Source organism: Neophocaena asiaeorientalis, unplaced genomic scaffold, assembly GCF_003031525.2.
Source record: "Neophocaena asiaeorientalis asiaeorientalis breed wild unplaced genomic scaffold, Neophocaena_asiaeorientalis_V1.1 scaffold182, whole genome shotgun sequence".
Classification (NCBI taxonomy): domain Eukaryota; kingdom Metazoa; phylum Chordata; class Mammalia; order Artiodactyla; family Phocoenidae; genus Neophocaena; species Neophocaena asiaeorientalis.
In genome coordinates this window covers 1,584,521-1,601,576 of record NW_020174648.1, presented here as the reverse complement: position 1 = coordinate 1,601,576, position 17,056 = coordinate 1,584,521, and the positions used below count along the sequence as shown (strand labels likewise).

General features: G+C 35.5%; 1 protein-coding gene across 1 annotated transcript in view; it reads left to right on the top strand.

Moving 5' to 3' along the window:
• The window catches only part of AXDND1 (axonemal dynein light chain domain containing 1), a 78,864-nt gene that overhangs the window by 31,145 nt on the left and 30,663 nt on the right, over positions 1 to 17,056 (top strand). The window contains exons 12-19 of the mRNA XM_024758740.1: positions 1,038 to 1,158; positions 4,599 to 4,700; positions 5,143 to 5,306; positions 6,812 to 6,887; positions 9,074 to 9,308; positions 10,309 to 10,510; positions 11,314 to 11,407; positions 16,760 to 16,959. Of these exons, the coding sequence (XP_024614508.1) occupies positions 1,038 to 1,158; positions 4,599 to 4,700; positions 5,143 to 5,306; positions 6,812 to 6,887; positions 9,074 to 9,308; positions 10,309 to 10,510; positions 11,314 to 11,407; positions 16,760 to 16,959 (1,194 nt within the window). The remainder of the gene's footprint in view (positions 1 to 1,037; positions 1,159 to 4,598; positions 4,701 to 5,142; positions 5,307 to 6,811; positions 6,888 to 9,073; positions 9,309 to 10,308; positions 10,511 to 11,313; positions 11,408 to 16,759; positions 16,960 to 17,056) is intronic.

The following is a 17,056-nucleotide window of genomic DNA, read 5'->3' as shown; positions in this document are numbered from 1 at the left end:
AATTTTTTCTTTGACTGTTATAAATAAGAGTCATTCACATATACACTACCAAATGTAAAATGGGTGGCTAGTGGGAAGCTGCTGTTAAAGATAAATAAGGGTCATTAATTCACTTTTTAAAATTGAGGTCTTTTAGATAGTAAAGTGCATAACTCTTAAGGTTATTGCTTGTTGAATTTTTATATGTACATTCATCTGTGTGCCACCTGCAGTGATTAATTTTTTCTCAGTTTGAACAAGTGGATGCCTCCAAATAGAAGGAGGCTTTAGGAACTGATGTTGGCGGTTAATGGCTTTCAACAAAATTAGAAGAATTTTGTGTCACTGACCTTTTATTCTTACAGAGAAGTTAATGTTCCTTAGGAGGGAGTGTTTTCAAAAGGTTTGTGAAAGGCTACCAATCACTTTATAACTTCTGTGTTTGTATTTAACCTCAGAAGGGATTTTAATTCTAAAAGAAGTTTCAGTGTAAGTTAGAAGGAAAAGGTATGTTCTGGTAAACAAGAAGAAAAAAGATTTAAGAAAAATGTACTTAATTATACTTAAGCTTTCGGTTGATTGGTAGAGAATTTATTTAAATCTTATACTAATTATATATAATTTTTAAATGTAGCTCACAATTATTGGGCTTTGTGCACTTATATCTTCTTAATAAAGAATCCTAAATTCTGTGAGGAAAAAAAATGAAAAACAGCTATATTACTACTACTTGTATTCAGAATTTTTCATTAGATATAGTGTTATACCACTGGAGTACCATGGTGTGAAAATTCTAGTGAATAAAGAAGAATATGATGAAAAGTGTTTAGAGCAGGGAACAATATATTGAACATTTTACTTTAGGACCTTTGTAAGATTTATTCATGAAATGTGAGTATTTTTTCTTCTATTTCACTGTATATTAGTGTTACTAATATATCCAGAAGTTATACCATAATTACCTTGTGATGAGTTTTAAAGGAACAAATTGCCTACTTTAGAACAAAATTATTTTTTAAATATGTATTTATATAGCTGTTTTTAAATTTTTCTTTTAGAATTGTAGAAGAATATCATGACTTATATACGTTACAAAGAGGGAGGATGGAGAGTGATATTAAACAGTTAATGGCAGAAAGAGATATCTGGAACTCAGCCACATATGAATTGTCCATAAAGGTTGGTTCATCTGAAATCGTAACTTATTTTTTGGCTGGATAAAGTTTCATTTTACAGTTTCAATAATCTAGACAAAATTTTAATTTATTTATTTTAATTTTTTTTTTACTTTTTTTTTGATTGCATTGGGTCTTCATTGCTGCATGTGGGCTTTCTCTAGTTGCAGTGAGCGGGGGCTACTCTTTGTTGCAGTGTGCGGGCTTCTCATTGTGGTGGCTTCTCTTGTTGCGGAGCGTGGGCTCTAGGTGCGTGGGCTTCAGTAGTTGCAGCACGTGGGCTCAGTAGTTGCGTCATGCGGGCCCTAGAGTGCATAGGCTTCAGTAGTTGTGGCGCATGGGCTTAATTGCTTTGCAGCATGTGGGATCTTCCTGGACCAGGGCTTGAACCCATGTCTCCTCCATTGGCAGGCGGATTCTTTACCACTGCACCACCAGGGAAGTCCCCAAAATTTTATTTTATTTTTAAATTTTTATTGAAGTACAGTTGATTTACAATGTTGTGTTTAATACCTGCTGTACAGCAAAGTGACTCAGTTATACATATATATACATCGTTTTTCATATTTTCCATTGTGGTTTGTCAGAGGATACTGAATATAGTTCCCTGTGCTATACAGTAGGACCTTGTTGTTTATTTGTCCTATATATAATAGCTTGCATCTGCTAATCCCAAACTCCCAATCATTCCCTCCCCGACCCCCCTTACCCTTTGGCAACCACAAGTCTGTTCTCTATATCTGTGAGTCTGTTTTTGTTTTGTAGATATGTTCATTTGTGTCATATTTTAGATTCCACATGTAAGTGATATCATGTGGTATTTGTCTTTGTTTCTGACTTACTTCATTTAGTATGATAATCTCTAGGTCCATCCATGTTGCTGCAAATGGCATTCATTACAGAGTACTGAGTAGAGTTCCTTGTGCTATACAGTAGGTTCTTATTCATTATCTGTTTTATATATAGTAGTGTGTATATGTCAATCCCAATCCCCCAATTTGTCCTTCCCACCCCTTCTTTCCCCCTTGGTAACCATGTTTGTTTTCTACATCTTTGACTCTATTTCTGTTTTGTAAATAGGTTCATTTGTACTTTTTTTTTTAGATTCCATATGTAAGTGATGTCATATGATATTTGTCTTTCTCTGTCTGACTTACTTCACATGTCCCATTTCGGAGCACAGGCTCTGGACACGCAGGCTCAGTGGCCATGGCTCACAGGCCCAGCTGCTCTGCAGCATGTGGCATCTTCCTGGACCGGGGCACGAACCCGTGTCCCCTGCATCGGCAGGCGGACTCTCAACCACTGCGCCACCAGGGAAGCCCAAAGATGTATATTTAATTGATGAATAATGCAGCTATTCTATTATGGGCCTTGAAAAGGAAAAGTTACATTGTTTTCTTTTGTTTATTCTCTATTGGATAGCTGGCTATTGTCCAATTAAGGGCTCTTTTTTTCCACCAGAACCTATGAGTATGAGCCAGAATTCTATTTCTGTTGTTTGTGAACATGTTAAAACTTTCAACTTTAATTATACACTAATAAACTAGGGAAAGTGGTTCTTACTTTTTTTATATAATGTAACTGTATTACGATCACTTGATAACTTGCTTTGGTTCTATTACCTTGGTACCCAAGATGACAACTGACTTGAAATATGGCAGCCTGTGGACAATTATAGTGATGCTTTAGGAAAGTAGTAATTCCCACAATATAGTGTTCTATTTTTCTAAAATGTTTGCTGGTTGGTTGCCTAATTTCACATCTGGAAATTATAATATTAACAATAAATTATGACCCTCAACAGATTCAAATTTTTATACCATCTTCCTCTTTAATAGTCAGACCTCATCTACGACACAGATGTTCCATTCTGATGCAGAACTTTAAAAGGGACATTGACATGTCCAGAGAAAACAACTGTGAAAGTAAATATATAACATAAGAAACAAACCTGGAAAAGAAACAGACTCACAGATACAGAAAACGAACTAGTAGTTACCAGTGGGGAGAGGGGAAGGGGGCGGGGCAAGATAGGGTAGAGGATTGAGGTACAAACTACTATGTATAAAATAAATAAGCTACAAGGATACATTGTACAGCACAGAGAATATAGCCAATATTTTATAATAACTATAAGTGGAATATAACCTTTAAAAACTGTCTGTCACCATGTTGTACACCTGAAACTTATATAATCTTGTACATCAACTATACCTCAGTTTAAAAGAAAAAAGAAACAAATCTGGGAGCTAGCATGTTCAGTAGGAGAAAAAAAGATGACAAGTGAGTTCCCTCACTCTAGAAGTATTCAAACAGTAGAGAACTAACTGACCAGTGGTAAGAGATTTCTGTAGAAGAATACCTTGAATTAATGGGGCTTTGTGTTGGATCATCCCTAATAGGAAATAACAGCTATAATGTCAACTCTCTGAAAATAAGGACTTTGTTCACCGATATATGCACAGTGTCTTGAACAGTCATTCATTCACTGAATGCCTATATAATTGATTCAGTATATCAGTGGTTCTCAAAGTATGGTCCGTGGACCTCCTTGAAGGTCCATAAAACCCTTCATGAGGTGAAAACTAGTGTCATTGTAACACTGAGTTATCTTCTGCCTTTTTCATTCTCATTCTGATATGATTTTTCTTGAAGCTACATGGTATGGGATATTGCAACAGATTGAATTCAAAAGCAAATGAAAATCCAGCTCTATTCTATTAAAGCAAACATTAAAGAGATTTGTAAAAATGTGAAACTGTGTGTTCTTTTCACTATTTTTTTTTTGTTTTAGAAAATGTATTTTTCAGAAAAACTATGTTAAATATATAATGAGCTTATTAATGTTTAAGTGAATTAAAAAATACATATTTTAAATAATTTCAGTTTTCCAATGCAATAAATAACAATAGATATAATCCATATAAACAAAAGCTCTACAGAGTTCTCAATAATTTTTAAGAGTATAAAGGGGTTTTGAGATAAAATTGAGACCCTCTGCTATATACTTTGTTCAATTTGGTTCCAGTTCAGTAGTTTTAGAAAATATGAATTTATGACTCAAGTTAGTTCATGATTTTTTTGTTTTGTTTTGTTTTTTGTTTTTTTGTGGTACGTGGGCCTCTCACTGTTGTGGCCTCTCCGATTGCGGAGCACAGGCTCCGGATGTGCAGGCTTAGCGGCCATGGCTCACGGGCCCAGCCGCTCTGCAGCATGTGGGATCTTCCCAGACCGGGGTACGAACCCATGTCCCCTGCATCGGCAGGCGGACTCTCAACCACTGCACCACCAGGGAAGCCCCTAGTTCATGATTTAAATAAGAAATTGTTATTGAATTAATGATTCAGTGAAAAATTGGTGTGTGAAATTGGTTTGGGTTTAATAAATTACAATGGTTTGTTAATGTTTTAGGTTCCTAATTTTAGTACTTTCTAAAAATAGGTAATTGAAAGAAATAAAGTCATGTTGGCTAAAAGACTTTACCTCAATGAAAAAGGCTGGAATAAATATGCTAAGCATTTCATCATACTGCTGTCAACTAAGGTAAAGCTCAATTCACTTAAGTCATGGGAAAAGAGACTCCAACTGTTGAGGGTTGAAGCTACAAGAAGCCTTTGTTAATTTATAGATTTTTTTAAAAATTTAATTAATTAATTTATTTACATTTGGTTCTGTCTGGCTTTGAAATTCCTGTTCTTTCCAATGTACTGCACTGCCTGCCAAATCCTATGAGGAAACTGGGCTCATGTTGCAAAGGAAAAAATCTTGTTCCTAATGCTTTTTTTACTGTGGAAAAATTCGCCACCAAAGGGACTGTGTAATAGTGTCACTGATATTTTGAAAAAGGAATATCTTTTCAATTTTTGGATCCATTTCCTACATATGACTCTAGTATTGCAATGTTAATAATGGCCTGGTGTATGCTAATAAGTATTTGTTACATGAATAAATGAATAAGTGGTTTAATTCCATGCATTTTATCCAGGACACTGCAGACCTTGCACTGTTGCAGAAGTTGACGGAGAAATGGAGAAACTTAGTGAATAAATTTAAACAGGAAGTGGAACAAAATGAAGAGTCTACAAGAGAAAAATTGCAAAGTGTTAAGGATGGCCTTGTCAAATGGCAGCAGTTCTTCAGAAATAATATGTGGGTCTCCAAGAATCTTGTTTTTCTGATTATATGACATCATGTTTGATAACTCAGTCCAATTCTTCCTCTCTTTTTACCTTGTTTCTCTTTTACCTTGTAATTACTCTAACATTGATTTTGGTGAGGTAACCAGCTGCCCTTACATGGGCACAATCCTGCTAGGAGCTTGAATGGTCTTGCAGTTTCTAGTTCTAATCATCTCTGATCATCTTGATCCCTGTACCCAACTGCTGCTGCTTCCACTTAAGTCCAACTCTCGTTCTTTTCTTCTCTTTACTCTCTTTTTAAAATCAAGTCAACTTATGTCATTACTCTTGGCAAACTTGAATATCTGGATCCATCTGCAAATTCTGTAGCATAGTGCATGTGCCGAGAAGTGGAATCAATGACTGGCAGTTATAAGGAGGTTGATTCTGATTGGATATCATATCTTGTAACAATTAGAGAAATTTGATAATGGAAGAAGCTGCCTTCCTTTGTTAATTAACAACGTAGTTAATTGGAGGCTGGTTGACTAGATCACAGCCAAGGTTAGTGGGAATCCGTACTTTGAATGCAGGCTGGACTCAGTGATTTCTAAAGTTTTTTTTTGTTTTTTAAACTTTAAGATGCTTCATCTGTTGAGGAGACACATTTAAGTACCATTTCCATTTCAAATTGAGAAGAGCGGTTTCAGTTTTTCACATCCTCTAAGACAGCTGTCCGCAACCTCTTTGGCACCAGGGACCGGTTTCGTAGAAGCCAGTTTTCCCACGGACTGGTTGGGGGGATGGTTTCGGGATGATTCAAGAGCATTACATTTATTGTGCACTTTATTTCTATTATTATTACATCCGCTCCAGCTGAGGTCATCAGGCGTTAGAACCTGCCTGGATCTAAACCTGCTCTAAGAGGTTTCCCAGTGAGTAGATTTGGAAGTTGGGGAAGCTGAAGCTGGTACATATCCAAGCTGGTTGCTGCCGCCATTGCCCGCTTCTGCTGTGTGTTGACGCTCAGCTGGGAGAGGAGCACAGGTGGCAGTGGTTCCCTTCTCCCTTTCTCCTCAGGAACTTCTTTATCACGAGCTTTCTCCTTGTGAGGCTTCAAAAGATATTAAAGGAAACTCTTAACAGAAGTTGGGGCTCCTGACCTAAATGTTGACTTTTAATTGTTCTTTAGGCTTCCTTTCTATTTATATATTGTTTTGGCTGCTGTGTTCAGCAGGAATCATTCTTATGATGACCTAATTTTGGGTGCTGAGGACCCAGAGACCACTCTTTTAATACTGTCATGGCCTCTGACCCTGTAACTTGCTTACTCAGGTCTGATTAGGGTCTGAATTTATATTTATATTTGTAAATTTAAAAATAAATGCCTGTGAGGGTGAGGCTGAACCTGAAAGGCTTTTGGGAAAATCATCCGGGAGAAACATATTATTAATTGTTATAAATGTGTGGATTCATGATTTTCTTTTTTTATACCTTGTTATGAGACCATGCTTTTGCTCTTTTTCCTTCTTTCAGTGGAAAAGACATTTTATCCCCTAGTAAAGAAAATAGATTTGAATCAGTTGTTCCAGACTTCAAGCAGTGGCAAAAGGTAAGACTTTCTAGTAAGCAGCTTGGTAATCAAAATGCTGTTTGTACACTTGTCACTCTTCACCTACAACTGATCTCATCCTTTAAAAATGCCATACTAGGTTTTACGAAAGATAAGGAAAGCATCAAGACTACAGGGGCTTTTAAAAATACTCTTAAAGATTCTATTTTTCAGTTCTAGTTTAGATTTTTGAGTCAAAGTTAGGCTGCCAGAAAAAAATTGGGAAAAGATACTTGGGTGGCAGTTAGGGTAGTTCTGATTCTCTCATCTAATTGTCAGACATAAGTAACATCTGTGCCTCTCATGTACCTGGCTTTTTTCTTTCTTTTTTTAAAATAAATTTATTTATTTTATTTTTGGCTGCTTTGGGTCTTCGTTGCTGCATTCAGGCTTTCTCTAGTTGTGGCGAGCGGGGGTTACTCTTCGTTGTGGTGCGTGGGCTTCTCATTGCAGTAGCTTCACTTGTTGTGGAGCACGGGCTCTAGGCACAAGGGCTTAAGTAGGAGTGGCCTGCAGGCTCTAGAGCACAGGCTCAGGAATTGTGGCACATGGGCTTAGTTGCTCCATGGCATGTGGGATCTTCCTGGACCAGGGATTGAACCCGTGACCCATGCAGTGGCAGGCAGATTCCCAGCCACCAGGGAAGTCCCTACCTGGCTTTTCTCTTTAGGACAAATTGGACTTTTAAAATTAATAACATCTTTTTAAAAAATTGTGGTAAAATATTCATAACATAAAATTTATCATTTTAATCATTTTTAAGGGTACAGTTCAGTGGCATTAAGTACATTCACAATTGTTGTGTAACCGTCACCACCATTCATGTCCAGAACTTTTTTATCTTCCTGAACTGAAACTCTACCCATTAAACAAACAATAACTCCCCATTTCCTCCTCCTCCCAGCCCCTGGCAACCACGATTCTACTTTCTGTAGTCCTTTTGTGACTGACTTATTCCTTTCAACATAATATCCATAAGGTTCATCCATGCTGCAGCATATATCGGAATTTCCTTCCTTCTTAAGGTCGAATCATATCCCATTGTATGTATATATCACACTTTGTTTATTAATAACATCTTTTTAAAGGGGTTCAAACTTTGAAAATAGGTTTCATTAATCAAATTACTATCATGTTATAGTAGTCTGACAAGGGAAAATATATGATACTGAAATCCTCCAATGTGAACATCAAACTCATGACCTAATGAAATCTCATCCAGATCCCAGGAAACCATTTTCTTTTCTTTTGGAATGATTTGAGCAGAATATTCTAAGAATTGAAGATGTTTGTTGTCATATATAAAACGTAGCTAGTTTAGTGACTTTTTCTTTTTTTTTTACTGTTTATCTGTTTGACATTGCATAGATAAAATTGAAAAAAATCATGCTTCTTGTTTTAGTAGGAATAATAATAATTCTCATTCATTAACTTGTCAGGCTGAAGGTGCTTTCCACATGTTGCTTTACTTATTCTTCATAGCATCCACATGAGGCAGGTTTTATAATCCCCATCTCACAGATGTGGAAATTGAAGGTTAGAAATGTTAACTTGCCTTAGTTATCTGTAAATCGTAAATGGCTGAGTCAGAATTTGAGTCCATGTCTCTCCAATTCCAAAATTCTTACCCTTAATTGCTCTGCTACAGTGCTTCCCTATACTGATTACTGATAAGTGTGGGTGATTTGTTTCCATTATCTGAGTCACAAATAATGGCAGGCTTTGTATATAGGTTGCCCTTTATTTTTTCCACAAATATTTATTGATATGTCAGATATAGCACTTGGACTTGGGATTAAAAAGATAAATGAAAACCTATACATTCTATGAACTTTCCCAGTTTAGTGGGGATCATGTAAACAGAAATATTACATCCTTACCAAAGCAAATAGTAATTAAAAATGCTCAGCTCTCTGAGACTTAATTGCCTATCACTAATTTTTTTACCTATATAGGATTTAATATAATTATTTTCATCCCTGGTAAACTATGGATTATCTTACAGAGTATCAAAATTGATTAAAATTCACTTTAACTTTGAAAATAAAATATATGTCACATGAAGAAATGGTATGACAAATAATAATAAGATATGTAATTCCAAAATACTTAGGAGTCACCTGAGTAGACTTTGATGAAATCAGTGAATAATGTGCTAATTTCCTCATCCCTCTTTCACTCTCTAGATGTTGACTGAAGACAAAGACAAATTTTCTGGGGATCTTCTAGTGTCAAAATATAGTTGTCTCAAGATTATTAAACATTTACAGGAAAGCTGGGCAGATATTGGGCTTGGGATATTTAGTCGCCATAAAAGTATGGAGGGAAAGTTACCACCAGAGCAGAAGCACATGGAGGAAATTGTGAAAAGTACAAGAAGACTCTACAAAGAATTTGAAATAAGAATAAGTGGGGATAATGGTAAGGGAAAAAAAACAATGATAATGATAATTAGATGGCTTGACAATAGAAAGCATTTTAATAGTAATTATTATTTTCAATACAATTAATATTAAAAACAAAATAATACATATAGTTTTTAAAATCAAGGAAAATAAAGCGTGGAGCATCACTTTATTGAGATATAAGTCATATACAGTACAATTCATCTATTTATACAATTTGATGATTTTTAGTATATTCACAGACATATGCAACCAGGTGGTAAATGATTTAAAGTAAAAGAGGAAGTCAAAATGATGAATGAGAGTGAAATTAACAAATCATTTTGAATACTCCTGAAAGACTGAAGTTTACTGATGAAGGTAGTGAGAATATTTTCATCAAGGACAAGAAAAAGTTTGTTTTAAATTATTTCTCTTTATACATCTCTGAGATGGGAGCATTTTCATTTCTTACTTTGCAAATGACTTTAGACAAAAGTATAGAGAGGGTATTTTGCCATGATATCACAGTGAATCAGTCAAAAATTAGAATCCAAACTTGATACTTATTCAGACCAAAACTATAAACTTCATGTAAACCTGAACAATGACCTAAAAAATGACTCAAGAACTATATCTGTTCTAGTTTCTGTTATTAACTATCTTATAATCATGAAGAAGCTGTTTTTCATCATTGTCTTCTTAACAGGATAACTCAGTGAATTAATACCTTTAACAGGAACTGCAGTTCATGGTTTCTGGGTTTAATGCATTTCATTCTCAGCTGAGAAGAGAAGACAGAGTAAAAACTGTTATCAACGAAATAGTCCATCAGTCAGAAAAGCACTGATTACATAGTTTTTATTCACTAAATATTTATTTAGGAACTACTCTTTGCAAGATTCTCTGCTAGGCAAGCTGTAGGATAATAAGAAAATGGAAAAAGATATGCCCCTGCCCATGAGTATTTCATAATTTATTATTGATAGTAGACTTACAAATACTTCTAAAAGTTAATGCTTTTCTCACTTTTCTAGGTATCTCTAAAATTCTTCCAAGTTTGGTTAGTTCTCTTGAATTCTGTTCTTTCAAGTTGGAAAGGCTGCTGAAGTTTCCTGAACTGCTTCTTGAAGAATGGGAGGGACTTAATGAAAAAATTAATGAAATGAAATCTCAGTTGGATGCATCATTAAATGTTATTGGTACTGTTCCGCAGTACATAGATGTGGATTCTGGCTCGTAAGTTCCCATAGCTCTCTGCTGGGTAAAAGGGAATCCCCACGTCTCAACTGCATTTTCTCAGTACTTTGCCTCAGCAATGGGTATTTGGGGTCAGATAAAAAACTTTGACATCCTCTTCCTCCAAGTAAGAAAGCCATCTGACTGGGAGCTGGAGGGTGAGGGAGTCCTGGGTTCTTAACTACAGCAGTCTAGGGTGGAGTTTCTGCCTCCCTGAGCTGAGAAGGGGAAGAGCGGGAGTAGTTTCGGTTCAAATACCATAGACTCTTGCCTTTCCTACTGAATCTTCATAAATTGTCTTGAATATAAGTTTCTTCAGTTGCTGTTTGTCCTTAGAACCATTTCCAGAAGCTTTCAATGGTTTTTGTTTTGTTTTAGTAATTTTCACTAATTTCACTGGAAAATGGGTCACCTTTTCTCCTCCCACTGTCATGTTGGAAGTTGATCTCTTGAGAGGATTTTAAAACTCATTCTTCTCATTTTGTGGCCTCAGTGGTCTAGAAGTAAATGTAAAGGGAGTGAGTGTAATAAGTCTTTACAGTAGAGGTCTAACACTGAAAGTAAGGTCTACATTGTCCAGAGTGCATTACACCTAACCCTCGTGAGGTTAGGAAGACTGTCAGTGTGTAGCCATTCTACAAGATAATTCAAGGATTTGATTCACCTTTCTCTGAGCTCTCAAACAGTTGTACACACTGAAGTTTACTAGGCCCAGCCAAATAAAACCCTTTCTTTTATCCAATAGTTACTTTCATACTCTTAAGTAAGTCACTTGTCTTTATTTTACTTGCTTTTTCCTTCAGGGTACTCCAAGCACATATATTTAACATGATTCAGCAATGGCTTTTGAAGATAGGCAATGAAGTTAACGATGGTAACATGGAACTTCAGCGCCAAGTATGTACTTGTAGGAATTTGTTAGATTATTTTTTGCCTTGGCTGGGAGTTTTCTTCAAGGAAAAACCAAGTCATGCCTATCCAATTGAAGCAGGAGGTTGGGAGGGAAATATGGGAACTTATATAATATAATTACTGAAATGATTTTCAGTGGATTTTTTAAATGAATTTATTCATTTTATTTATTTATTTTTGGCTGCGTTGGGTCTTGTTGCTATGCACAGGCTTTCTCTAGTTGTGGCGAGTGGGAGCTACTCTCCCCTGCGTGGGCTTCTCATTGCCGTGGCCTCTCCTGCTGTGGAGCACAGGCTCCAGGCGTGCAGGCTTCAGCAGTTGTGGCACGCAGGCTTACTAGTTGTGGCACACGGGCCCAGTCGCTCCGCGGTACGTGGGATCTTCCCGGACCAGGGTCGAACCCGTGTCTCCTACATTGGCAGGCAGATTCTCAACCACTGCGCCACCAGGGAAACCCTCAGTGGATTTTTAACTGCGGTATGTTCCAGCCTTTGGAATGAAGCTTCACAGATGATCAAAAGTTTTTGAGATCTAATTATTATCTTTACTCTTTACTCAGTATACCAAAAAAATTTTCCCTCAATAGCATTAATCATTTTAAGAATTTATGTTGGTGCCCTTGACTGGCTGAAGGGATGACGGAAACATGTTTCTAAGAAGAAAGACAAGATGCTACAATACTATTGGTCTACAGTTATTTGAACAAATAGGGAATTGTCCTGCAGTTCTGAAGAACTAAACCTGTGGAATTCTTAACTAGCACAGCATGAAATAATTTCCAAAGGATGTTTTAGTTTTTTATGTTTACTCCCACTTCCTAGTCTTAATTATAATCTAAATTTATACAGGGATCTCTTATTATAAGTAAACTTAATATGCAAATATTTGACCTTACAAAATTGATAAAATGAATTTAATTAATTTTAATATTGCTTAAATTGGGAATTTGAAAGGCAGAGATCAGCATGTTGTATGGGAATACTACTTATGAAGCATTATATCACAGTCTATGAGCACGTTGTGAACATAGAGACATGAAGAGTTGAGGAGCAAATATGTTAGGACTGGAAGTATGGATCCAGGAGATCCCCAGGCTTGGGAGAAATTTCTATGACTTAGAACACAACCAAAATTAAGAAGAAAAAGGGTAGGAGAGTGCCTCTCACATAGTGGAACTCAATGTTTTTCGAATGAAGTAACAGAACATTCCAGCATTGTTGATGTTTTATGGTGTTGCTACATTAACCCCTTCTTCGGTAAGTTTACCATTGGATACTCAGTTTACCATTGGGGATTATCTCCGGGGAATCATATTCTCAATTTTTAACACTGTGGAATTCAATTTTTATAATATAGGATTATTTAGAAAGTACCTTTATATACTTCTCATTTTTATATTTTATATACTTCTCTATTTTAACACTACAGCATTATAATATAGTTAAGCTGCGTAGAAAACTTGCAAGATTATACATTCCTTGAGGAACTGTGTGTATCCATATTAACTGGTATAAGTATTTAAAAATAGAAAAGTTTATCTTTTTTTAACCCACCATTCATTTTCCTGTCTGATCCATTTTCTTCCAGATTTTTTGGTTTTGTTTTGTTTTTTTCTTTATACCTTTACTCCATCTAATCTGTGCTGCTTGGCAGTCTAAAACAGTGATCTTCAAATATTTTTTTATCATGTATCTCTATCAGCAAAAAATCTTTGAACAAGTTGTTTCTAAATTACTTATGAGAATTTCTCTGTTAACCTTTTTGGTACATTATAAAATAAAAACAAATAGTCAAAAGAGATGAAATGAATAATATTTAAAATAATTTTTAGTAATGGTTTTTAAAAAACTGATGTGATTGAACAGGCTTCATAATTTTTTTACAATCACAGGTTAATACTTAGTGATAAAGCCATTTGAAGTTCTGCTCCTAAGTTCAGTTTACTTTGTTACTTGTTTTTAAGGACTGTCATTGCTGAAATAATAGCTCACAAAAGAACAATGCAAATTGAAGAAGTGCATTATTGGCTGTATTTATTAAATAATGCTCATTTTTCAATTCCATCAATCAGTTATGTAAAGATTTAAAACAAATTGTTTAGTAAAATTTTCCATCTACCATGTCAATCAGTTCTTATAAACATTAGGCAACGTAGCATTTCTTTTTTCTAACAAAAGATCCCCAACCAATTGATACACTTTATTTGTAAGATTTTAAAAGAATTAGAAACATATTTCCAGATTTTCAAGTATATAAATTTGAGAGTTTTTAAAAGTAAGCTATATATCATTTTCAGCAACAAAATCATACCAAGATGGAAATCCTTCCAACTCTCCATTTTCAAAATGACTGCTCCATAATGTAAATTTCTTTTACTCATTGTTAAACATCAATTGTATCTTGAAGGGAAAAATTAAGTGTGATTTTTTTTTATATCAGCTAGGAGATGGTTATGTTGCCACTTGCCATCCCTCAAAAGATTAGTAAATTTGAAACAAGCCGTTTTATAAAAAAACACTTCATCTTAAAGTTTCTCTTAAGAATTTTATATCAGAATCACAGTAAATCTCTGGTTTATTATAAAAATTATCATTTTCACTATCCATCTAATTAAAGAGAATGATTCCACATCTTAGTGAAAGTGTGTTTATTTTGATTCTAATTTTAAATTCACCTATGACCTATTGCATGACCTTGACTCTACCATTTAATCTCTCTAATATAACTATGAAATGAAGATAACACATATTTGTGTTTATTTCACAGGGGTGGTTTAAGGATTTATTAATATTTTTTGTAAGCAAAAATGAGAGTTATTTCAATGACAGTATCATCCAGGCCATTGGTATATGAAAGAACAGTTTAGAGAATTAATTAATTATCTAAGAAGAATTGATGTAATTGAGTAGCAGCAGGGCCTTAGTGGGGAAAATATCTTTGGCTTGTGGAAAGAAGGTAGTGGTTTTTTAAACTCTTTCTCAGGAAGAGTTGCCCTTTTCCTGACGTGTTAATTCAGGTGTAAAAATACACTAATCAAGATTACTTTAGGGACTTCCCTGGTGGCACCAGTGGTTAAGAATCCACCTGCCAATGCAGCGGACATGAGTTCGATCCCTGGGCCGGGAAGATCCCACATGCCACAGAGCAGCTAAGCCCATGAGTCACAACTACTGAGCCTGTGCTCTAGAGCCTGTGAGCCACAACTACTGAGCCTGCATGCCACAACTACTGAAACTTGCACGCCTAGAGCCCGTGCTCCTCAACAAGAGAAGCCACCGCAATGAGAAGCCTGTGCAACATAGCGAAGAGTAGCCCCCACTCGCTGCAACTGGAGAAAGCCCGTGCACAGCAATGAAGACCCAACGCAGCCAAAAATAAATAAATAAAATAAATTTATTTTTAAAAAAAGATTGCTTTAGGTCGTTTATGGCCTTTTCTTTGGAGGCAGGAAGTTTGGGTTTTAGTACAAGGATAGACTACCAAGCTTCATTTTTATTCATTAATTTAACAAACATTTATTAAGCACTTACTCCCTGCTAAGTACTGTGTGTGGTATTGAGGGATAAAATGATGGTCCATGCCTTAAAAAGACTCACAGACTAAATGAGGAGACAGATATGCCAACAATTACAATAGAGATATGTACAAAGTACTATAGCAACATAGGCTAAGGAGCAAATTAAGTCCAGTGAAAGTTAAAAAGTCTTCTCAAAGTAGATTATATTTAAGCCAAGAAGAACACTTAGAAACTCACCAGAGAAAGGGACTACATAGGGCATTGAAGAGAATGGTTGACTTTTGCATTTCATAAAGTTTTTTGCATCTTATTTCTGGGACCCGGCCTCAGCAAAAGCCATTTGCGAAGTTTCCCAAGCTTTCTCTCTTCTCAGTGCCTAAGGGTGCCCCAGTATTTTCACACTCCTAAGCCAAAAAAATTACCACACAGTCCAATTTATTATTACATAGGGAGGTTCAAACAGCTTGCTAAATATTTATGTCCTAAATATTAGTATAACTTTTGGAAAAATATTATAATACGTGTTAAAATAGTTAAACAAGGAGACCATTGGATGTAGCTTTAGTGCTTTTAGTAACCTGTGTAAACAAACCAAAGCCAGAGTCGATGCACTCGAATCCAAGAAAACGAAACTCAAGAAAAACTAATTCTAAAACAGTCAGCTAGATCTTCTCGAATATGAAAAAATGAAACTCAAGAACAACTCTCATAACAGCCAGATAACTAAATTTTCCTAAATAAGGCAAACATTGAAGTTACAGCCAATTAAATAATTGCTTTGCTTTGCTTAGTGTCTTCTCTGTAGAAATCTCTGTCCTAGCTCCTACCTACAGAGTGCCTCTAACCATTTTTGGGGTTTGGCACTGCCTAATTGGAATTGTTGTTTGCCCAAAGATACTTTGTAAAATTTAATGTGTCTCAGTTTAACTTCATTGAAAGAAAAAACCCTTTTATTAATTAATCTTTAATTGAGGTATATTGACTTAAAATATTAGTTTCAGGTGTACAACATAGTGATTCGATATTTTTATACATTACAAAATGATCACCATGATAAATTCAGTTACCATTTGTCACAATACAAGTATTACAATATTATTGACTATATTCTCTATGCTACACATTATATCCCCGTGACTTATTTATTTCGTGACTGGAAGTTTTTACTTCTTAATCTTCCTCACCTATTTCACTCATCTCCCCACCTCCACTTAAAAAATCCTTTTATTCTCACTTAATCAAAATTACTTACTAATGGAATGTATATACTTTTGCACTGTAAAACCTCTCTAACCTTGAAATCAGATTGGACATTGCCATCCTCACTTCCTGTCCCACCTTGATTTTCACACAGTAATTGTTTTTAATCACACAACCACCAATAAAACCAGCTTTCAAAGATACGGTGTCATCAAAAGTGATATAGTGTATCTAAGGTTGAAACTGTGAATCATGTCAAATTCATGCCATGTCTGACAGGTGTCATATATCATTATTATCTCCCTCAAGAATTTAAAATCCCATGGCATCCTTGAGAGCTCACTGTGAAGCCCTGGGATGCCTTGGTGTACACTGGTGGGAACTGTGGCCTTAACTGGTTGATATGCTTCACCAAGCTAAAGAAGAGGGTAGTTTAATGTAGTATAGTGAGCAAAAGAAAATAAGGTTACAGTAGTTGAGTAGTGATGATTTGATTTCATTAAGAATAATAGTGTTGTTGAAAATTGGACACAGGTATGATCAGTTCTGTTTTTATATGGTTTTTACTGTTCGATTTATTTTAAATGGGTCATTTGTATTATAATCATTTTTTTAAACAGATGGATGAATTGCATATACCCATGATTCAATGGATGGTAAATTTTCTGATTTTAATGGTACCTGACTTTCCTGATCCAGATACTGTCATAAAGTTGGAGGAGGAAAGTGCTGAAAAACGTGACCTAGGAATTGCCAAGTTGGAGCTAGATGCGATTGCCCTGGCAAAAATGTTGTCCCGACATTCCATCTATTTGAGCAGGTGAAACTATCTGGTTATTTTATTACTTCCCTTTTGAAGATTAAATGTGACATAAAACAGAGGAGAAACAAAAGCAACATTGTAAATCAACTATAAT